General features: G+C 39.2%; 2 protein-coding genes across 2 annotated transcripts; one reads left to right on the forward strand and one right to left on the reverse strand.

The window, feature by feature from the left end:
* The first annotated feature begins 539 nt into the window (after positions 1 to 539).
* Positions 540 to 6,079, forward strand: LOC306734182 (kelch domain-containing protein 1). The gene is made up of 14 exons (XM_079215519.1): positions 540 to 658; positions 986 to 1,102; positions 2,261 to 2,331; positions 2,574 to 2,691; positions 3,048 to 3,160; positions 3,450 to 3,537; positions 3,797 to 3,880; positions 4,048 to 4,128; positions 4,257 to 4,315; positions 4,451 to 4,557; positions 4,660 to 4,732; positions 4,845 to 4,929; positions 5,215 to 5,267; positions 5,685 to 6,079. The coding sequence occupies exons 2-14, from the start codon at positions 995 to 997 to the stop codon at positions 5,818 to 5,820; spliced, it is 1,176 nt and encodes a 391-aa protein (XP_079071645.1). The 5' UTR covers positions 540 to 658; positions 986 to 994; the 3' UTR covers positions 5,821 to 6,079.
* Positions 6,080 to 6,165: 86 nt separating this feature from the next.
* LOC306735830 (uncharacterized protein) lies at positions 6,166 to 8,415 on the reverse strand. The gene is made up of 3 exons (XM_079217390.1): positions 7,882 to 8,415; positions 7,653 to 7,720; positions 6,166 to 7,193 (listed from the first exon to the last, which is right to left on the reverse strand). The coding sequence occupies exons 1-3, from the start codon at positions 8,344 to 8,346 to the stop codon at positions 7,091 to 7,093; spliced, it is 636 nt and encodes a 211-aa protein (XP_079073516.1). The 5' UTR covers positions 8,347 to 8,415; the 3' UTR covers positions 6,166 to 7,090.
* Positions 8,416 to 24,818: the final 16,403 nt, after the last annotated feature.

Raw genomic sequence — 24,818 nt, forward strand, 5'->3', positions numbered from 1 at the left:
TGTTTCAACATATTTGTCACATGCATATTCAAGTACTCAAAATAGTTGTGGTTCAACATTAAGTAACAGCAGGCTTTTATGTTTAAATGTGTCTGAATCTTGTCATCAAATGATATCTTATCGTGGTGTGACCAAGGAGCCAGTTCAACAGTATTGTCTGTGTGAGGAGAGCCTCCTATAGCGCTATAACTCTGCAATTACACTGTTTTTACGATATCAAACAAGAACCGGATGAATGCAAAAGCCATGGGTGCTGCTGATTTAAAAAACCCAATACAGTGAATTTGACTTTGTTATTTCTCTGGAAGTTAATTAATTCAATTCATCATTGTAACATTCTCTTTTCTGAAAATCACAAAGTTTTATTGGTCGTGGATTTACGGGATTTAAAGTCCCACCCGCTGTGACTGAACCTCAGTGTAACTCGACGCCAGAATGCAAACACTGTAAACATTGCGACACCCTAGTTTGAACTCAGTGACCCCGACAAAAAACTTTTATTTTGACAAGCACATAAGGACCGGAAGCTATGCATTAACTCTGTCACTGTTTTGACGCAGCTTAAGGGAGTGGAACGAGACTCTTTTTTTTTTGCACTGAGGGTGTTTTTCACAAGATGAGGAAGAAACGTCACGACAACTAAAGCAATCTGTAGCGCGTGAGTATGTTTATAAGCGATTGTGCGGAGAAAAAGCGTAAAATATGCCAATTTATTGTAATGCGTGTTGTTTGTTGTTTTACCTACCATTATGTAAGGGTAGCCCTCCGGACATAATTGCTTCGCATGTTGTACAAATACCATATAATCTACTCATGTTTATCTTACACCGAGGACAACAACATGAGGAGCCTGGTCTGTGTCTGCCTCTGCTCGGCGTTACTTCCCTGACTGTTAAAATCTCAGCTGACAACCTGACACAGACAACATATTTAGACAGATCTATTTCTCTCAAAAGGCTCAAAAGGCTTCTCTTTCTATTAATAGCAGCCAGTCATGGACTCCGCAGTTGAGAGGCACTGCTCGGAGCTGGTGGCCCGGGAGAGGAGCGGACACACGGCCGTGGTGGACGAGGACCTGCTCTATGTGTGGGGGGGCTACTTGGTGAGCAAAACAACAACAACAACAACAAGCTGTTTTGCGTGTCTCAGCTTGTTCTGCGTCATACAATGCATGTTCAGGTTCAGGTTCATTGCCTCTGTGTTACACTGCAAGCCACTACTAGCATAAGGAAAGACAATATAGGAGGTAAAGAGTAGGACGCTTTTATTACAGAGGTCTTTGCAATTCATATTCTCCCACCTTAAGCTACTCACTGTTCCCTTCCCAGCTGTATTAACAGGGTAGCGGCAGGGCTCCACTTGAACACCATTGTTTATTGTCAGTCTGCCTGAGGGGAGCAGCCAGACTGACACTAAACAAAACAAACAACAAAAATACTCACATCTGTTTGCCCACTATTGGCAGACTAGACGTAAAAGAACCCCCCAAAAAGAGCAGCTTCTGGACCACTAATGCTCTGCTGATATATAAATAATAACAATCTTAAAAACACTTTATTACCAAATATTGAAATACACACTGATCTATTTGCCTACCGACTGCCAGCCGCCTTCAACTCAGCAGGGAAGCAGGTCTGAAATACATGAAAACAATAAATGTCATACATTCAAACCCGACGGCATAAAACACCACACACAGAAGTCAGAGTCGTAGGCCATGGAATGAGGTGAGCACCTGCCTCCTCTGTTTTTCAGCACATGATCAGCTTGTGACAGATCCAGATAAAACTACAGCTAAGATGCTGTTTTCATGTTGGTGCACAATTAATAATACATTAATAATAATCAAAACTAATTATAAATGTAATAATATAACACTGTGAAATGACTGAGATTGCATGCTTAACACTTGTTTTGTTTATACATTAATCATATTCTGCAGAAAATACTTATGTACATTTGCTTTTAGTCAAACATTTTAAATAGAGAACTTTTGTCAAAGAGTATTTTTTATAATGTACTATTATTACTTTGAGTCAAGTAAAGCATCTGACAACCTCCTCCACACTACCCACACATACACTATACGAGAAATATACAGTACATTTAGAAAACCAGCATGCTAATATGGTTTAAAAAGTATATCATATAACTTACTTGCTTTCACATTCCACGTAATTATTTTCACTCCTATATTGATGATTTCATAGCATTGACATATTGCCACTTATGTCATGAATACATGTTGTATTCTCTACAGTCAATTGCTGATGAGGAAGTTTTCCTTCCCAACGATGAAATCTGGGTGTACGACTTAGAACGAGGTGCATGGTAAGAATACAAAATAAATTAAAATGTGACTGTTTTTGGGGTCAAAACAATAATAATATTTACTTATTCTCTCCCTCTTTCTGGTGCTTTTCATAGTTTTTTGATACTGCACAGGCATGTCACAATTATCTTGTGTTTGGAATAATAAGCGCTTCCCTGGAATGATTTTCTGTATGGCGTTGTTGGAAAAATGTGTCATATTTTAAGTAGTTTATCCACATTCTTTTTCACTTTTTTTGAAGGGAGGTGTTTCACATGTCAGGGGAAGTCCCTCCCTCTATGTCTGGGACCTGCGGCTGCTCTCTGAATGGACACTTGTACATATTTGGAGGTTGTGATGACAATGGACAAACCAATCAGGTGAGGCTGATGACTGATACTCCACACAGTTCATGACACCTTGAATATGGATTGCTTCACATACGCTACATGTTTTTATTAAATTTGTTCATATTGTGATGAAATCAGATTACGATATTGTAATACGCAATTATCTATTTATGGAATTACAAGAAAACATGATTCATTGTGATATATATCATCATGAATATATGAATTTACCTTTATTGTGAAGATTTTGGCCATATTGCCCAGCCCTACAGCATGGTATGTGTAAAATCTCCTGTAGGGTGTGAGTACACTGACACAATGAATCGTCACATTTTAGGCTGAGCCAAGTTGACACGAAGAAGTGATCACTGTTTGCCTTCAAACAGATTTATTGTGTCAACCTGACAGATGGTCAATACATGTGGAAGAAGATCTTGCATGAGATCGGTTCTGCTCCTTCACCTCGAGACAAACTGTCCTGCTGGGTTTACAATGAGAGGTAAGCCTTGAAACCAAGACAATATGAAGTTGGAGCTGTTACTTTATGAACCACTGCTTCATTTATACTGGTCAAAACACACATTTCCAGCTATGAATGGGATTTCTGTGTCCTTTCTGCTTGTATTTTTTTTTTTTTACTAGTTTTCATGCCTTGCAGGTCAAAACATAGCACTAATAAAAACATAAGAGCTACTTGTTTGGGATTTTGATGACTCTGTTACCACCTGAATCCATAATCTGCACTTGCATGATAGTAATTGTGCTCATCTTTGATTAATGATCCTCAGGATCATCTACTTTGGAGGATATGGTCGCAAACTGCTGACGAATGTTGATAGCAGGAACAGAAGCTTCATTGTTGATGAAGCATCATGGGTAATATATTTATTGACTATAAATCTGTCACAGGTGTCAACATGTGCTATCCCAACAGTAAGATAATTTAACAAGGATATCAGTGACCCAGGTTATTTGGAGTTCTGTTTTTCTTTTGTTACTTTTACGAGATTTTGTTCTAAAATGTGTCAGGCCAGAAAGAGATACATTTCAGCATCTTGTGACACAACTGACCAATAATACTTATAAACACCCTCATATAAATAAGAATAATTGTATGCTAAACATGTGTTTTCAGATAGAAGATGTCTTCTGGGGATGGAACAATGAGGTTCATATTTTTGACACCAAGCAAGCCAGTTGGATTGAACCGCAGACCCATGTGAGCGGGGGAGTCAGAGTGGGATTTGTGCTTTTATGCACTCAATGCAACAATGACTAGATTCTGAATTGTGAAGTGAGATTCAAGGGATGATAAAGGAAGTGTGGCAGTATTGAGACAATTTCAAAATTTTCAGATGATCTTTCAGTGACAGGTTTTGTGTGCAGGGCCGTGCTCCAGCCCCCAGGGCCGCCCATGCCAGTGCAGCAATCAGCTGTAGAGGATACGTTTGTGGAGGCAGAGTCATGGTGGGAACTCTACATGCTTTACAGTTTTTCTCATATATTCACATCAACAATAAGTCATCAGTAGCAGAAAGCACAGAAACATAAATCAAAGTCTGCATTAGTAACTTCATCTCCTCTTTTAAATGCAGGAAACCAGGACGAATGACATTCACTGCCTAGACTTTCAAACATGGACGTGGTCAGAAATGTGCGTATGTGAGGTGATCAATGACAGACAAGTGCCCACAAGACTTCTATCTCAGCATTGGCATTGATATTTTATGGCAGGCTAATGTGTTGATAGGTTTGTCTTTGACATCGTTGTGCAAAATCGGTTTTCCAGAATCCCAGCGTCCACCTCTCCAGTGGGCAGATCGTGGCATACGCTCACAGCTGTATCAGACGCATTGTTCCTGTTTGGAGGTCTCAGTGTAGACTGCAAACCAATGAGTAAGAAAATGTACCCCTGTTTTCACTTTTATTCTCCTTTGGTCAATTTAGGTTCTTTTATTGTTTTTTTGTGTGTGTAAATAACACGTCTGTCTCAATCAGGTGATGGGTGGTTGCTTGATGTTAAAACAAAGAAATGGAGAGAAGTTGAGCATCCTTTTAAAAATAAGCCAAGGTAGCAATTTATGAATGTTTATAAAATGTGTAACCAAAAATTCAGATTTTTTTATTTGTTATTCTGTAAATTGTGAGCATATTTTAAATAGCATGATTTCCCCCTGTCCAAGGTTGTGGCACACAGCGAGTGCAGGCAAAGACTCTGATGTCATTGTGTTTGGTGGAAGCTGTGACTCTATCCTCCTTGTTGACACCGTAAGTATCACAGAGACATTTTAGAAGCTGAAAAAGAGATGTGAAATGAAAATTTTACAGACCCAAAATCTTCACGACAAACCAAATCACTAAAAACATCGTAAATTCACATTCACATAGTTGCAGCTCTGAAACTACGTGTAGAGACATGTAAAGTAACTCTCAACAGCTCCATAATGAAGATGTGTTCAGGTGCTGTTTAGTGTCCTTGTACTGAATAAAACATCAGAAAACCTGCATGATATTCAAAATGGACTCTTTCAAATCTTGCACATTTCTTTTTAGGGTCACTGCAATGATGCACTTGTTTTCCAGACGCAGCCATATCCTCTTTTCAGGTAAAAATCTGATGTACATGTAATCTATATTTTGAAAATATCAAAGAGATACATTTATAAAACAACCACAGAAAGAACATTCTAATAATGTAATAGCAGAAATAGACATTCTGACTTGTCAAACAGTGGGAATGGATATCAATTAATGATGGATGCATTACATGTCGGTGTGTTAGCTCCATAATCTACATGCTGGCTTACTGATTAGATTCACTTGTGCTTCTCCTGTTCTGGTAATTAAAAATATCTGCCTTTTAAAAGTTTTTTTTCTTTAAAGTCATGTTTTAAATTAAATGTATTGTATCAAGATAAACTTTTAGATGTATAATTTAATTTACAAGGGTTATATTTACTTTTCTTATGTAATCTTTCCCTAAAATAGAAATGAGAAAATGACAGGCTTTTTTCTTCTGACAGGATTTGCGAGGATTACATTGCAATGAATTTGAAGAACTGTGAGACACTCAGATATCAGCTTCCTCTCCTTCCTCCCAAACTACTGACGGCAGTACAGACGAGGATGACTTTCTACAGGCCTTCAAAAAAAAAATAGTTCAAATATTGTTATCATTGCCAAAAACAATGCATTATCATACAATTTCTTATTTAAGTACTGTACTTCCTTCAGTGTGAACATTCCAGTCACATTGTGGGGCAGAGTTTTCATTTTTTAAATATATTGTTCAAACATATTTATGGTGTTTTATTTTATGGTTTTAGAGATGCAGATTTTATTTTGGACAGTCTGCCTGCTGAATACACTTACAACCTGTGATGACTGTGATAAATAAAAATGGCACATTAAAAAACTGTTTTTGCCTTATGTGGATTATTAGAAGAGAGGTAGTATAAACTAAAGTAACACGCACAAACACACCAATTCACACATGATCAAAAATACAGCAATAATACATTTTAATTTCCAATATAAAACAAAATTACAAAACTCTTCTTCTACGTTTTTGATTTTGATTTACCATTAAACAGTGACAAATGCAGCTTGTTGACAAGTATAAATCACATCAATGGTCAAGTGTGTGTCCATGCACACAACTTCCGTGTTCCACCACTAAGTGGCAGCAGCCTTTAAGGGAAAGTGGCTGAAACGCAGCTGGGCCAAACTGAGCCTGACTGAGAGTTTCTGTGTCACACATTCCTTCTTCATAAGGGTGGAAAAGTGCAGGAACTGTGGTCAGGAAGGAAACCTTAAATAAATAATCCCAGCTCATACCTTTGCAGGGTGTCCACTTATGAAAAACTATACCTTACACATTGCGCTGAATGCACAAAACCGCTGGTGGAAAATGTTAAAGTATGGCCACAAGAATGTACGTCCACTGCTATTTCAGTTTTAGAAACCAGGAAGATGTCTGTGCTCTCTCCTTAACTTATTAACAGACAAGTTAAATGAAGTAATAGGTAACAAATAAGTGTGTGTGTTCTCTGTGGGAGGCCAGCAGCGGGGGGTGACAGTGACACCATGCCACACGCCGAGGAGGCTTCTGTCAGACCTGGCCTGTGAGGAGAACCTCCTGGCACCTGTTCAAGTTGGTGTTTCAACTCTGCGATTACATTACTTCACGTTGGTAAATAAGACTTGGGTAAATGCAGAGGCATTAGTGCAGCAGTTTATGTTCAATACAAACAACATTACATTGTTGCTTAAATACAATAAACGTAAAGCCTTCCTTAGTAGCAGGAAGTTGTCTAAAGAAACCCTGCTTCCCTTATTTCTTTTTTATTCTTCATTTTGCAAACTGCTGTATTTCATGAGGGCAGCTGGAAAGGAACAACAGCTTTGCTGCAGCACTCTCAGCTGGGGGTCAACTAAACTCTTTCTCAATAGTGTCCATCAGCTCTTCTTCTGATCCATCGTACAGGATGACTGGCATGGTGAGAGAGGAGCTATGGCAGCTGCCAAAAGTCCTGTGGAGAGTGGAGAGACATGTCAACAACATGGTAATAAAAACAGGAATTGTAGGCGATGCTTAATATTTTTTATATGTTATTTTCACACCAGATGTATTATTAGATCAACCCACAACAACATCATACAATCAACTGATGAATTTTCAATGTGATTCACTAAAAGGCCATCAAGGGCCAGTATGAAATATATTCAGTAAAGTTGTGCTTGAGGCATGTTATGGAAATATGTTGTTTTTAGGTGAGCTACCGGTTTTCACACGAACCTTAAACAAAGCAGCAACAGACAGACACGTGTTTGTTTCTGTCCTGCTTGCAGACGTCTGACTAATCTGATCTGCCCTGGGAATAATGGGTTGGTATTTCGATCTCTTTTAGGTGAATTTGATCTGCCCCTGCTCGGTTTTTACTACTCCACTGAGCTCGAAAATCCATTATTTATTACAGCTGTCTACTTACGATTGTTTTTCGGATGTGGGAACAGCTTCCAAGAAAGTCCCCCTTGTCAAAAAGCCCTGAGAGGAGGACTGACATAAACCAGAGGACAGAAAGGGAATTATGGGTTGACTCATTGTTATTCAAATATAATGACGCTGTTAATGATCTATAATAAACTGTTAAAAACGATCAGATACATCATGTGCTATCCAACAATAATTATCAAATAGTAGAATGTAAAAGTCCTTACACTGCGCTGACTGGGGCAGGCAGGTGTGAAAGCGTCCCCGCTCCCCTTGTTTACATCTCTTGGTCCACCGTGTGAGCCACGTGGCTCCTCGGTCGCTGAGCTGAGATCCTCGTCATCCTCCTGAGTGAAATGACACAGTCCGTATGTTTTGGATCGGATGACCGTCTTCTTCGGACGATGTGTCTTTCCGGCAGCTCTCCCTTGCTCCTTGCAATCCGTGAGAAAGGTATCCATCTCTCCTTCGATGTCATCGTCCTCCCGAGAAAAGTCAGAGTCGTGTCCCTCGCTGTGGCAGTCCGGTTGCGCACGGTTGCGCGCGTTGCGCAAAATGGCATGGATTTGGAGAGGCTTGAATGGACGGCTGTCCTGTTTGGGTGAAGTGACACCGGCAGTTGTTTTGGTCACTTTCACCTCGCTGACACACGCAGGTGCGACTTTCTTCCCTCGGCTTGTTCCGCTGCCCATGACCGTCCCGTTTGGCTGCTTTCAAAACCTAAATGCAAAGTCCCATTTCCAAATTCCCCACGCACACCAGTAGCTTCCAAAGTTGAACATTAACCAACCAAAGATCCTGGCAGTGTTTAAGGTCAGTTTTCAATTAGATTTACGACCATAAGACACTTCTTTGGCTAACAATCAGCTATAAAAGGCCCATTTTCAGCTATAAAAGGCCAATTTTCTTAAAAATGTCCCGCCACCGATCTGCGGACCAATCTCCAAGCTCACAGACCCGCTGCCTGTAAACCTTCTGTAACTCCACATCAGGATGAGGAGCAGCGTATCACTTACGTAACACCAGTTTGGCTCAGGACCCCAGGGAGAAAACTCCGCCTTCTTATAGAGGGAAACACACACCCTTTATGTTTCCATTATTTGTACTGGACCAAAGTAACTTCCGCTTTTACCTCTGGAACTGCTTGGATTTTCTTATTTATCTAAGTATTTAAACAATTTCAGACAAAACTTATATATATATATATATATATATATATATATATATATATATATATATATATATATATATATATATATATATATATATATTCAGCCATTCCAAGGATTGAGAAAGAAGTCACATAAGGATTCGGACAGTATGATCATGAAAAGGCGAACAGAAGTTTGATTTATATGCATCACAACAGCAACAACGACCAGCCTTTGGCCCATCTGTGTTCAGCTAATAGATTTTATTGCGGCAAGTGAGGTCAGTAGTGAGTGAGTTCCTGTCCGCCCGCTGTGTCCAGGAGGCCCCAGCTCAACAGCCCCTCTGGTGACTGATTAAGACCCGAGCACCGAGCCTCAAGAGAAGAAAGAGGGCATTCCTTTCCGACAGCTTGGGCTTCCCAGAGATTCCTCAATACGCTTTTGTTTGATCCACTTGTACATACAAAAGACACAGCAGGAGCATCTCCCTAGCCAGAGCTGTCCAACAAGAACCCAGAGTTCACCCGAGTAAAGACGTTGTTTGCTATCTTTCATTAAGTGTCTCTTTCTCTCTCTTTTCTTGCTTGTGTGCGCAGTGTACATATGTGTTAGTGTGCCAGACAGCTGTGCAACCTGTTCTCTCTGGAGGATGACCAAGTCAAAGACACCTGCTTTTAAACAACTGGTATTTCCAAACTGTGAATGTGAGAAGGGGGAAACAAAAATAAAAATCTTCCTGCATGTACCAGATGTCCGATCGAGGGAATTCCTACTTAATTTTTTGATTTTGTTTAGAGAACATGTGCAAGCTGTTGGTGAAAGATCTACACTGTTGCTCCTTCACTTACATGTTACTGAAACATGTAGCTTGTTTGAAGACTACTCTCGCTAGCAGTTACTTATCGTCTCCATGAAAGGCCCATTGTGGTATCCTGATTATAACCATTTCAATATGAATTTCTATCTGAAACCATTTCTCCACTGCTGTGCATTTTACATTTTCTCATAGATTGCCTTATAGGGGAAAGATCTTCAGAGCAAAACTGGAACATCCTCCTGATTATGCAATGATTATTATAATGTAAACTATAGAGTTCTTGCCTCTTCAAAAGTCAAATAAAATTGACTTACGTGAAAGCAGAAGTTCTAATTTTAGTGTGTACACAACACTTCCACCCCTGCATCTCTTGGAGTCTTAATTGTGTTGTTTTTTAAACCTTTATTTCTGTTATGCTCTGCCTGTACCAGTGTGTCATTAAAAAGATTAGGCGGCCACATCTGGAAGAGAAGTCAACAGCTTCCAGACGAGGGGGAGGATCTGCCACAAGAAGGAAGCCACAGCCCAGCTCGCTGCATAACTGTGGTTTCTCTGACTTCTCCGACATTCAAGAATATTCCTCCTCCCATGGACCATGACTTGAAGTACTGCAAGTTTAGCCTTTGTGAAACTCTTGTTCTGGAAATTGCATGGCAATTTGTGTCTCAAATCCTCCAAAACTAGGTGAATTGAAATGATTTTGCGACTGCAATGAGCAAATGTGAGAGCTGCTTTTGCAAGTGTAATGTAAGCTCTTTGCGCTCTTCCCACAGCAAGAAAGAATGTGTAATACATTTAAATTATTATGACTCTAATGCTCCATTTGATGGGCAACAAATTCATCTTTAAAGTTGTTGCTGTCTTGTTTTAGTCAAAGATAAGTCTCTGCCACATGTCTGGTGAAACCAAATCTCTGGAGAGCATTTAACAAGCCAGCTGCCTGCTGATATTCCAGTAAAACGGTCTGGGCCTCTTCCCCCACCAGGTACACAAACATGAACATGTCAGGGTCAAGAACAACTAAATACCAACATTCACTCACTACAACTAAAAACCAACATAAACACTCACTACATCCTGGAGCAATATATTTCAGAGGGTCTCCTGTTTACCAGCACATCATGAGGCTCCACTCAGACCAAAACCAAAGATGTAAAGCATGTCCTCAATAAGTTAATCCAAATGTCCTCTCTCTTTTCAGACTTACTATTTGAAATGATATAATATAATGTGCATTTGAAATTTCCCACAGCATCTCCCATCCATTGAGACTCACAGCACAGACGTAATCAACTGAACTGATGAGGAAAGCTGTGACAGAGGGACATTGTACTGACACAGTGACATGAGGTTGTCTGAGCAACAGTCAATGCAGTTCAACTGCAGTAAAAGAAGCGGGGCAGTCCTGTTTAACTTTGAGCAATCCCTCTTAATTGTCTGGATCACAAATGTAAATGAAGGCTTTTGCAGTTGTGTTGACGTTGAAAGGACGTCACAGAAATGAATTTATGACCTCTGCGGGAGGTTTGCGGGAAACTTTTTCATTGCTCCTTGCAAACCTTTTCCTCCCAGTCAACACAATTATAATGACCCAGCCAGTGTCATTCTCATTGACAGCGTGCCGTAGGAGAGAGACGTCAACCTTTGTTCTGATCTCATGATTTAGTTCCTGTTGCCCAAGCAGCACATTGGGAAATAAGTGTTACGCCTATAACCAGCAGATGGAGCCAGCATTCAAGAAACGCAAACCACATCTTTACCTCTGCTGAGTCCCACCAGTAAAGAGACTGAAGGGTCTGTGAACTGTGGTAGCTCCCACGGCCTCTGCAAGGACAATTTTTGTTAGTCGGTTTGCAGTTTTAATCAAGAAAAGGAAATAAAACTGTCAACACATTTTTAGGCCCAAATTTGTGTCAGCATTTTGAATTGTAATGCAAGAGAAACATTATACTTAGTAGGTTAATTTATTTTTACCATGACTTTGTTAAAGCAAAGGACTAGTTCATGATAGCAATATTCTAAAAAGAAGCACACTGTAATCACTGCCACTGAGAACTGGCAATCAAGACAAGGAGAACAATGTGAAACTAGAGAGAAATAACAAAGCACTATACACGTTACAGTGACTGTGGTTGCGTCTGAAATCCCATATTAACATACGATTTAGTACGCTGTTATGTCTTAAACCATATACAATCGATAGTACGCAAATTGCATACCATTTCCAGTGAAATATTACAGTATGCAAAGACTGGACTCTATTTCAGCATACATATCCCACAATGCAATGCATTAGTGATGGCAATGACAGCTCTTTAACTTCAATAATGCTTCAATGTAAGTGTAAGTATCAGATTCCATTTTGCTTGGCATACCTGGTTTAAATTTAAATGAGTTCAGTCACATGACACATGACACAGGTAACTATGGTTTTGGATCTCCAACAGGCAAGGAGGCTCTCAGGAAGTGACTTGGTAATTACGATTCAGTGCATCCAAAAATACACATACGACTGTTTAGTCACAGAAAAGTATGCTGAACGATGGTACACATGTTGAATATTTAGCGCATAGTTTTTCATTTTGAATGCAGTGAATGCAACCGTCATTGTGGCCTAAAATAACAATAACAATGAAGTAGAGAAGAGTCAATAAGTCAGTAAAAAAGATTAAGTAATGTCTATTATGAAACAGTATCTATCTAACGCTTGATAACCTTAGCAAATATGTGCCAACATAATTCACTGTCACACCAGAGAGGCTTTACCAGCCAAACCCTGATTGTATTAATTAAGCAAGGGTGTTTTTTATTAATCTTTAATTCAACATTACATGTGTATGGGGAACAGTGGTATTTTACCTTTTTAACAAAAGTTGATTGTTGTCACTTTAAATCTACAAAAAGGTTGTTTGGGCCACTTGGGGGCAACAGAAACAAGCAACTCCTTTGTGTCAACTTAAAATGTATTATAACAAGCTTATCACCAGCACTTACGAATCAAAATTAGGTTTCTTAGGAGAAATTTGGAGTCGTGTTTCTGCCCACCTGATGAATGTCAATCCAATATTCACTCTTTAAGATCTGCTATTCTCTACAAACTGCAGAGGTAAATATCTGTCCCTATTTAGATTCTAAATGCTCCAAGATGTCCAACAGCTAATCGCTAACAGTGTCTGTCTGCTGTTTGGTGCAGAGCAGGAGGTGTACAGTCGATTTGCAGAGCCTTTTTTCAGTTAAAATAGCAGCCTGCTGTGGCTAAAACGGCCGCTATGAGAGCAGTGAACCAAAACAGTAAAGTAGTGGTCCCAACCGTTAAACAATGAACTGAAACTCAGATAAACTGAAAACCCTGTGTTTTTGAAGTACATACATTATAAATAAATAAACAGCTTTGTTTGGGGTTGGATTTCCACTCACTCTCCCATGCTTCTGTACACCGTGTGCTGATCTTCTCAGACCAGTATAGTCTGTTGTCACTTCGACAGTGACCCCTTTTCTGTAAAAAGACAACAGAAAACAATTACAGCACTCAAAGCACTCAATACCGGCATCTGCTCACTCCCTAATTACCTATAGGAAGAGGCTTTATTTGGAGATGACCTCACAGAAATCAATCCTTGCATTATACTTGACTTCTTTGTCAGCATCCTACTGTGTCAGATTGGAAGTGTTAGGTCTGTTCAATTCAATTACATTTGATGCCTTTTATTTCAATATAATTTTCTTGCATTTATTTAATTTAAATGTTTCCTCTTCTTACCTAATCCACTTAAAACTTTTGGCCTGAAAGTATATCCTGGTTTACTCCTTAGGCTCATTTTACCCGTTTGCTTCCAGGCTCGGGCTAAGTATTTTAAATAGCTCCCTTTTGTTTAGTGAGTTTTTGTTATTTACCGCTATCTACTCAAAATACCTCCTCTGGCAAACACGTCATGTTGATGAGAGCAAGTTAGTGTGAAGCATTGGCTCAGTCAAGTCCTCTGATGTTGATGTGGAAAGAATACACCGAGGTAAAACTACAGCCGTTTCTCAGAAATCCTTTGTGTTCTGTTTTTCTAGGTTGCATTGTGGGTCTTGGGGCATTTGAAATTGTGTGTTAAAAATAGTTTGGAAAACCAAGCCTTGAAGGGTGGATAGGAAGAATTTCATGAAGTCTCATAACGTCTATACTAAGAAGAGAAATATACTTTGCAGACTCCAACGGATCATCAGGTCTGCAGAGAGAACTATTGGTTCCAGCCTGCCCTCCATCCTGGACTTGTACACCTTCAGAGTCAGGAAGCGGGCTGGAAAGATCCCTGCAGACCCCTCACACCCTGGACACAAGCTGTTCCAACTCCTCCCCTCTGGTGGGCGCTACAGAGCCCTGTACGCCAACACCACCAGACACAGGAACAGCTTCTTTCCCCTGGCTGTCACTCTGATGAACAATTTATCAGACACCTACAGCTGCACTACTTTGCACTATTGTTGACTACTGTTGTCTTTAATGTCTTTTTTTTATATTTATCTTGTTTATTGTATATTGTGTATGTACATTAGTATGAAGAGTAACGTGTAACCGGAGTCAAATTCCATGTGTGTGTAAACACGCATGGCCAATAAAGCCGATTCTGATTCTGATTCTTTGGAAGGGTTTGCTTGGTTAGTTCACCACTTTGGTTCAGACTGAAATATGTCAACACCTGTTGAATGGATTGCCATGAAGTTTTGTGCAGAGATTCATGATGAGGATGAATCCTACCGACTTTAGTGAACCCGTCTTTTCCTGTCGTGCCACCAGCAATATCAAAAATTACAGGATGGATTGCCATTACATTTAGTACATTCATGTCACCCTTTGGTTATCACTTCACTCTTCCTGTATCATCATCATCAGGTCAAACTTAAAATTTCTAACATTGGTTATTGACCAAATACCTGCAAAACAAATTACATTCCCATCAGCCTCAGCATTACTTTCAGATTAACAATAATATTATTAACGCTACAGTAGATAGCATGGTAAATTGCAATCGACAAGCTTTCAATTGCTAAATTAACTTGACTAGCTATACCCTATAAATCTAACTATTAAACAATGTAATATAGTAAGCAAGCAATTCCACAAAATATGGCCAAGTAAGAAACTTTCCTACAAGGCAACTGTTTTTACTTTGAGAAAAACAGCTGCTGAACACTGTCAGAACAACATAAAGCATATGAAACTTGATCGGATACCTTCTCTAGGTATTTCGGTTCCAAAAACCTTTGAAGGAGAGGAAAATACAGAGCGGCCAAAAGAAGAAGCAACACCAGTCCGATGCTGTCCATGGTGCTGACAGGCCACAGATGGCACTGAATAGACAATTGGGCTAAATACCTCACTATTTAATTGATAAAGTCCTGAGGTATGACAGGGATTTCGTGCAGACCTTTCAAATGTACAAGTCCTTTAACATATTTTTGGATTACAATAACCCATATAATTGACATATTCAGAAATCTTCTGCAGCAGCTCTGTGCAACTAAATATTTCATTTTAACTGATTTGTAATAAGAAACCCGTCCCAGGCTAAACCATACAGTAGTGATTTTGTTGTACAGTTGCCAGATAGCAGAGCATGTGGTGGGCTTTAAAAAGTGTACTTCTCCAAAAACAAGAATGGATGCACTGCATGACATACAGGAACACAGCTCAGTGTTTACTGTGTATGTGAATGCTTTTACCTGCCTGCCAGATATGGGAATAAGTATAGTGTGCAGTTAAAAAAAGTGACATGTATGTGCACACCCCCCTCTCTGTGTTACATAATGGGACTGTTGATGGCTGGCATCATTATCGGCCCCGTCTATGCCAGTCTAAAAATACGGTTCAGGACTCCAACAGTATGTGGCATTTATGTAACTGAAAGGAACAGGAGAGGGGTTTGGATCACACGCTGTTTCTATGACAGTCCACAGCCAATGTGACAGAAAGGGCGGCCGAGGAGAAAAGATCCAGACTTGTGTAAAAAGAGAAAAGGAGGGAGTTGTGTGGGTCTGTGTGTGTGTGTGTGTGTGTGTGTGTGTGTGTGTGTGTGTGTGTGGGTGAGGGGGGGTGTTGAGGGAGTAGTGGCAGAGGTGAGGAGCGGAGGAGGTGAAGGTACCTCAGCTGCAAGGGCCACCTGCAAAGAAAACTTCACTGTTCTGCAGCACATTTCTTCAAACTGTGGTTCATCTTCTGCTAATTATGTTACATAAACATCTTCAGGCAGGTTCACTTTACGAGTGCAAAGCCCGTTTGGAACCCCTTCCCTAAACTTCCGCTGATTGCCAAGTCATAGAAACCATAACTAGGCATGGTGTGTCAAGCTTCTGATTTCTCCACATGTTGAAGTGATATGCATATTGCATGAGAGCCGCAAATGCAAGCTCCCTACAGTAAGAGCATATCATATCAATACTCGAGTGTAGCTCTGCGATTCAATGAAGCTTCTTCTGCATTTTGAAAAGGCCCCATCTTGAAACATTAAGATGGGCACAGCGCCTTCAGCCACTTAATGGAGCTCGCGACTCCACACTGTATTGTAAACATCATATACACCTTTACTATCAGGGAGCAGCATCTGGCTGTGCTGTGCAATGCCTTGTTTAAAGTGGCGCTATCTTCTGTTCCCTCAGAAGTGTCTCTTACATACAGATCAGACTCCGGGGAGGGAATCTACTCAAGTGTGATTAGAGCAGCATTATTGGATAAATGTTTCCCCTAATTAATATGCAGTTAAAGTCAATAGTAAGACCTCATTTTCATTGACAGCATCCATAAGCCCTGATGATTTTTCTTGCTACATTTCCAACTTCCTTGACAAGCTGCATACACCCATACAGTCAAAAGAAATACATTTCTATAAAGATATCTAGCATGTTGCTAGCCGAGTGTGTTGATTATAATGATTTGTCTCCTAATAGATTTATAGTGCATGGAGGACATGGAAGTGCTGGTTATAGTCATGGGATTTTTACACAATTACACATTTCCATCTTAAACTTTCTAAAATTATCATGAAACATTGCCACATAAAATTAGACTAATTGAGCTAATTTTCATCTGTTTTCACTGCAGGCAGTAAAAGTAGCATAAAGAATAAACAGCCAATCTTCTCCCTAATGGAAGTATTGCATGTATAAATTTAAATTATATATATTATATACATACAACTTACAACCACCATATGTATTCTTATCGTGGTTCATCAAGGTAAAGCAAGTCCAATGTATTTTACTTCAATCTATATATATTGCACTTTATAAGATGTTTTCTATTTAACTATTGATTTGCAAAGTACAGTTGTAAAACAAATGTGGTGGAGTAAAAAGTATAGTAGTACAGTATGAATATAAAGAATATTAAAATGTGAATACTCCAGTCAAGTACAAGTAAAAATTCTACAAAATATATTTAGATCGCCACACTCAGCTATTTACAATCTAAAGCATATATATACATATTCCATATATATTGGAATTGACAGTTGAAGATTAGGATTCACATGTAAAATTGTACAGATTCCAAGGATCATAATATTATAATACACAATTTTGGCCAGTGTAGTATTGGTTCTGAGTGAAGACATCTTGTGTCTTGTCTCGGTCTCGATAACAATTCTGCCACGGCCTGATGTAGTGATGCCACACTGAACACCAAACGCTAACGGCTTCAGGGAGCTACTGAAGCAGAAGGCTGTGCTCTTTGTGAATAGAGTTCCCCAGTTCTTGACAAATTACACCTGGTAAGCAAGTCTGAAACACGGTACCTCAGTGTTTGTAAGATTTATGAGCACGTCTGCATCCACATCTAATTCACTTGAATCTGGCAGACACGGCAGAAAGACCATGATGGGTAAAAAAAGGAGATTTCCTCAACAGTTTTTTGTGAAGACGTATGCACTTACCCCGTCATTCAAAAGAAGGTTGTAAAAGTTAACAACCTCTGCATATAATAGAAATGCAGTAAACATACTCTGACATATGGCAGGTTATGCTGATCAAAGCCTTACGATAGGGGTTAGATGAGGGGGAAGCAGGAGGAGAATGACATTTCAGCATTTCTTCACTTTACAACATTCTCTTATCTGTAAATCTGTAGGAAAGCTTGTAACAGAGTGCATTTGTTGTGAAATATGTGGAAAACGAAAATATGTTTATATGATTTTATAAGAAACAAAGATGTTCAATTTTTAAAGCACAGGAGTCGATGCAACCTACACAAATGCTCAGCCATTCATGACATTGCTTCTTTTCATATTTCTCAGATTTAAAAAAGTGAATGAAGCTAAGTCAGGGTGTGAGAAATTGCCCTTAAGATCTGATTTGGCTTTCTGGCGGTCTTGCACAGAGCTCTCCGCTGCTGTTGTTCTGCTTGTGTTATCAGAGCTCAGCGGACAAGGCTGAATAATTCAATGCTCCCAGAAGAACCTCTCTCACTCACTCATTGCACCGACCTAGTTTACATCAGGAGTTTACAGGTCGGGCAGGGGGCTGGAGACTTGCAGTCCTGTAGCCTTGGCCTGAAAAAAACCCCAACTCCACTATATACAAGATCAGCCTTTGACAGTCTTGGATATTAAAGTTAAAATGTATTGAATGTGTCTGTTTGAAACTGTAGAGCTGTTTGGTATTTGGCCTCAGTGTCGATCTAAAGATGGCAGTCACAGCGGCACAAGTTAAACAGGACTTAACTTTGAGCTCCTTCCAGAGGCACAGTATTAGCTCAACCACCTGCCGGGCTGACAAGGAGAAATGTTACGCCTGTTAAGCAGACCACCAACATCCGAAAGCTCAACTCAGTGACAAGCCTGATGGTGCGCGTAGCTCCTTTGGCCTGCCAAGACTGCTGAGGCCAAATGCGCTTACAATGCAACATGAAACACAAGCTGTTGACGTTCATCTGTGAGTGGGAGTCTGCTCATCACAAGCTCCAGATTCAAGGGTTGTTAAGAGGTGGCAGTACAGACCCGTCATGCAAAGTCATGTTTTGGAACAGAATCTCTTTGAAATTGTTAAAGCAAGTTTTACTGAATGCACTGCACTTCCGTTTGAAAAAAATTGGAGCAACAGATGCCAAGCACCGGAGTAAAGAGTAAATTCAATTTCCCTGAGAGAGAGAGAGAGAGAGAGAGAGAGAGAGATGGAGATGAAAAATCCAACTAAGAAAAATTGAATTGGACAGCATCAGGTTCAGGGAAGCCATTGTTAAGGGAATGCAAGAAAGCATTGCAGTGTTTTCATTGAAAATCAATGTGATGCTTCATATTAATGTTGTCCTACTGCTGTGTAGAAGACAGGTCAGACCTTTCAACATGCAGGGAACACTGAAGGAATGAGAGAGCAATCTGTGTCAGTAGTAGAGCTCCGTGCTGACACTTGACGGTCAGGAGAGAAAACAATGTTCTTGCTGTAAATAAAGTAAACACGTTGCACAAACACATAACAGGAGGAAAGATTCTTTAATATTTCTCATTACTTTCACCTCTCATGTATGCGGCACATGTCCTACTTTCTTTTAATAACCTCTGGCTGACCTCCCATCAGCAACAGCTATCACAGTCTGACATGGATATCACTGCTTCAGTCAATATTCAAATCACACCTCAGATGCAGAGTGCGCCTAGTGTGCCAAGTTTCTGTTAATCCCTTTGGTGCAAAAATGAAAAGAATTATCTCCTCATTTGCCAAAAAAACTCTTTCCTAAAACACTTGCAAGATGTTTTTATGGAATACTGATTAGAAGTGAGAAATTAGTAATCAACTGAAAACGTCCTTCTGCCAGACTTTCAAGATGATTGATTTCTGTGATACTGATGTTTTTTGTTTTCACGTTCATATAAGAAACATGTTTGAGACATTTCTTTTTCAAATTCTTCGACATTAGGAACTGGTCGTTGACTAAGTCCCGCCCCCCCTTAGTTACTGTTTCTATGCCTGTCAAGCTCACAATTTAGATTCCCCACTCGAAATTCGTAATCATTTTTTAATCATTTGTTCATTGATTTCAGACCAAGACAGACAAACCTATGCATCTCCTTTCTAAATGGTGACTGACGGCTGAAACCACAACTGTCACTGTCAGATTTTAACAACTGTAACGAGCCATGATTTGACTGAAAACCCCATTTCATGGCTTTTAAATGTTCCAACCATGCTCATTGTTAAAACAAGAATCTGAACAAGAATCAAGAAGTGAAAATAAAATAAAAGTGGTGTTCATTTGTGAAGATTATCTTGCTGAAGAAAACGTGCAAGTATCTTAAACATTTGTACGTCATTCCCTGCAGTAAGTATGCTTTAATTTATACCTCAGAAATGACAAAACAATTCCAATGTTGTGTCATTTCTTTTGTCAACTTTTAGCATTTGTCTGTTGTGGTTTACTGGTCATTTTCACTGTGGTTTTGCCATAATGGACAACAACATTCCTGCTGCTAATAAACCCAGCTGAAGGTCAAGCTACTCCCAAAACAAATGACTCTAAATTCTCCCATACAATATGTCACAGTAAATTAAATTTCCCCAGCACAAAGGCTGGAGCTGCTGCTTGATCCCCTCAGACACCGACCTCTCTTTGCTGGTCGGTGCAATCAGGTAGGACAATGAAGTGAACGAGCCCCGGCTGTAAAAGGCCATCCCTGCTTAGCTCGTGATCGGCACAGCCAGAACTGACATCAGAGGTGTTATTACCATATAAATGAGATAAGATCTTTGGTAATTGCTGGCTGAAATTAAAGTCAAACAGTCATGCGCTGGAGACAGCTCGTCTTCATGTGGAAGGAAATGATGTTCTACAGTAGATTGACTTGGATTTCCTGAATTAATGTATTTTTTAAAAGACAATTATACTTCTTTATGCCACATCTATTGTCTTTGTTGAAACACAATGTAATAGAGAGGTAGAACTCAACCATGGTTGTTTACTTAAACTTCTGTCTATTGCGAGATTTTCCTGAACGATATTCTTTAATGAAACCTGCCGAGAGCAAATGAAAACATTAACATTTGTAAACGGCCGTATTTAGAATCCTGTTAATCCCTTTGAAGCCATCTGATTACAAAGAGCACGAAAACACCAGTCACATAAAAAATAAGTCCCAACGTTAGCAAAGGGCAAATTAGAGTTGATAACTGCTGCTAATTACATCTGCTGTGAGGTGTGCGTCATCCACTGATTTTTACGATTGTTGTGCCGTATCATGTTATGGTTCTTCGGTGCTGGGAGAGGGGCAATGGCATTTATTAGTTGATGGAATAGCCCACCTGGGATAAGAGCAGCCGTGACATTTCAGCAGTGGAGCAGGGCAATTACCCCAGGCGTCAGCAGCAATAGAGCAAGCTGGCCTTCTGTTGTAGTTCAACTCATCTGGACTTTGATTTGTATAGATTTCTCTGGTTGGACATTTAACAATGACACAAAAAACATCTGTCTTTGTTCTTTAGGACAAAATCTAATGTTGTGTTTTCAAACAAAGCCTAACATTGAGATTTTTTTCGGCAATGTTGATATTAGTCATGTCAAAAAAAGATATCGTCAATCTAATTGTATGTCTGGCACTACCGGGACATTTTGTTAGAGTTTACTTCCATTTCAATGACAGTCACACAAAATGTACAAAATGTCTTTGAAGTGATTTATTCTACAGTTTACTTTGTGCTTATTCAGACCAAGTAACAGACGATCACTTGACAGACTTTTGAAATAATGCCTGCTCACACCAGAACATTAATTTCTTCAAGCTCTCTAATGGTCAGTTAGCTTGTTAGCTTTTTGCATTTCTGGTTCCCTTATCTCAAGGTCTATGGATTCTTTGAATGTGTTTTTGGTTGGATGCCTGAAAAAAGGTTTGTGGTTAACACAAGCTCAAGAGATTTTACCGTTTTAACTTAAATTTAATTTGTGACGTCATCATAGTGGTGTTACAAAAAAACAGAATTAGCATGTAACAATAATAATACTTTGTTGTATTTTTGTTTTATAGTAATAGTAGTCGTACTAATAATAATACATTCTTTTGATCTTCATACATAAAACCCCCCACAACGCTAAAAAAATTAACACATTATGGATCTGGTGAGGTATTTCTGAATGCAAGTTCACACATTAATTCAAGCTTTTAATGGACTAAATATAACAAATGATCACAGTGGAATAATTTTATCTCAGACTTTTCATTTTTCTTCTTCTGAAAAATGAAAACGGTTCTGCCAGCATTTTACATAATCTTATTTTATAATGTATGTTTGCCTCTGGACAAGTGAATACTTTAAAAGGACATGAGGGAAGAACCAGTGTAGTCAGACTGCATTTGATTATGGCTTGATAAGAAGCAAGCTGTGAACTACTAATCCTTCAAATTGTGAATGAAGGGTTGAAAAAACATCTGCTGCGATAATTCAAATGATAATGGATGTTTTCCTTCATCTACAGTGCTTGTATTTTATATGATTAAATTATTTTATATGACTTTTAGCATTAGTAAAGCATGAATGAATGAAGCATGAATGAACACTGAATTCATCATTTATAAAGCATTATTCCAACATAAATACTCATTAGTAACTCATTCATAAACACAGTTATACATGTTTCATTCATGATTAATAAGCTTGAGTTTCATACTTTATAAATGATGAATGCCCCATTTGTAAATGAAGTATTCAGGACTTATAGATGATTAATAAGATAATTTGTAAAGTGTTAGTAAATGATAAAAACAATGCTGCAATTCATGATGAATTCAAGTAGTTACTACTCGTTAATTCAGTAGTTACTAACCGTTAAGTATTAGTTAAGCATGTTCTGTGACCTAATCTAAAGTGTAGACTATCTATGCTTTACAAAGCATTAATACATGCTACCCATTTGTCTTAACTCGTTCTTTTGCAGTCTTTGTCCCTACAGTGCATGCTACAGCAGTGCAAGACACAAGATCAAAATGAAATACCCTGGCTTTGTTATGACCTTTCACTATGAAAGTCATGAAGTCACGAATAAGAACCTCCACTAATTACAGCGCTGTGTTTCAATTACCCCCACATCATAACGCGACTCTCCTCTTCCCAGAATGCCACTGCCTGAAGGTGATGGCAGCCTTTTAGCATTGCATGCTGTCTTGGACTTCCGTGGTTGACCTTTTGCTGTCACTTCACAGGATAACACCAATCACCATACAATGATTTGACTGCATGCAAGGTTACATCATGAGGTCCTGGCCTATGTTTTGTACAGTATATTGTTTGCCATGTAGCTTGCATGGGACTGTCATCTTGTCTGTTGTGACAAATTCTTTCTGTGATGACCGAGCTTTAACTTGACTGATTCGTTCCCGACAGGGTCCTCTCATTAATCTTTTGCATGCATCTCTCCTGTGGTTATCCTTATTAAGAACACCATCATCTTCACAACAAGAACATGGGGGGGTGGGGGTGGTTGTTGTTTTCCAACTTCCCACCCACCTCAAAACATTCTGCAGTGTTTAGAAAGTCATCCTCTGAGAGACATGTCTGGACTGACGAGCATCTCCTCCACTTTCAGAAAATGTGAACTATAGCTTTTAGTGCTTGATTGGATAAAAAAGGTAATACTGCAACAGTCTGTTCATTGCAAAAAGTGGAAAAGTGAGTTTATTTCACCTATCTCCATTAACCCAAACTAGAAATGTTCTATCTTGTTGCAGAATAATCAGACACATGTGCAGCCATGATGAGGGGTGACCAGCTTAGTGGTAAGGGATCACAAGAGAAAACGGCTGGGAACCTCTGTTAAACACCATCTATTGTAAAAGTATTCTAGAAATAACAACACGCCTTGGTATTCTACGAGTTCACAAATTCAGTTCACAGTCACAATTGATGTTTGTACATTGAGCATGTCGGGTCTGCTGATCATTCACAGCGCACTTTGAGCATTATGAATATTCATAGTGGTAGCCAAATGTCACTGAGCTAACCCGTAACAATAGTGGAGGAGCTTGAAGTCTGCAAACCAGTGGGCACAAAACTGAGGCGAGCTAATGAATGTAGCTGCCTCGCCATGATTCATTTGGATGACAAATGTTTTGATAGAGACAGCTCTCACATGCTTTATTCTACATCACAATATTCTTCTTTATTCTGTTTGAGAACACAGAGTTCAACCAGGCAACATGTGATCCCGGGACGCTAATGCTTTACCTATTGGGGACCAAAGGTAAAGTACAATTGCTGCACCCATACATATTCTCAAAAGTAGACTAAAAATAAAATGACAGGAAGAGAAGTCTCAGCATACTAGTACTAATATTTAAAAAATAAATCAAGTCAGGTACTATAGTTACTATTAGTGGATACATGTCCACAAGTCAAGATATGTGGGCCGAAAAACACCAAATAGCAAAAATACTGTTTCTTTGGTGATGCTGCATGTTGCACTGAGGCATGTAACATTAAATGATGTTGTTTGAAGGGCTGGCACGCGTTCGAAACATGGTCCACTGGTTGTTTATTGTAAATATAATTTATACCTGACACTCTTTCCCATTCTGTCACAGGGAATCTCAAAAAGCCAAGCTGGCGTCAGCCTAATTACTGGGAATAGTGCCTGTCAGGAATTTAGGGCAGGACCTGCACTCTGGCATAGACATTAACATAAAAAATGTTGAAAGAGATTTAATGGAATTTTTTGCTTTTTTGGTCAGCAAAATAACAGCAAAACAGTCGTTCATACAAGAAAATGCAAATGTACCGCAGTTATTCTGGCAACAAATCAGCTCTATTTTATAGACTGTAAAGCCTAAGACATGCTAATTCATTCTTATGAATACATACAGAGTCAAAGGCTCAACCAATCTATGCACACACACACACACACACACACACACACACACACACACACACATATATATATATATATATATATATATATATATATATATATATATATATATATATATAGACACACTTTCCTGCATTTTCTGCTATTGTATAGCCAGTAACCTGCTGAATAAATTCTCACATTTACAAATGCTACCTTTCTGTAAGCAGACATCTGCGGATGCTACTAGCCTCCATGGGGAGTCCTGCTTTGATGCCAACAATCATTTTGAAAGAGTAAACAATGCTTTGTATGTTGGTGGCTATCTAGTTTGGGAAAGTCACTCTTTATGTAACTATTTAGTGTATTTGGCTATCCTGTGATTGCCTGCTG

Source organism: Taurulus bubalis, assembly GCF_910589615.1.
Source record: "Taurulus bubalis genome assembly, chromosome: 1".
Taxonomy (NCBI): domain Eukaryota; kingdom Metazoa; phylum Chordata; class Actinopteri; order Perciformes; family Cottidae; genus Taurulus; species Taurulus bubalis.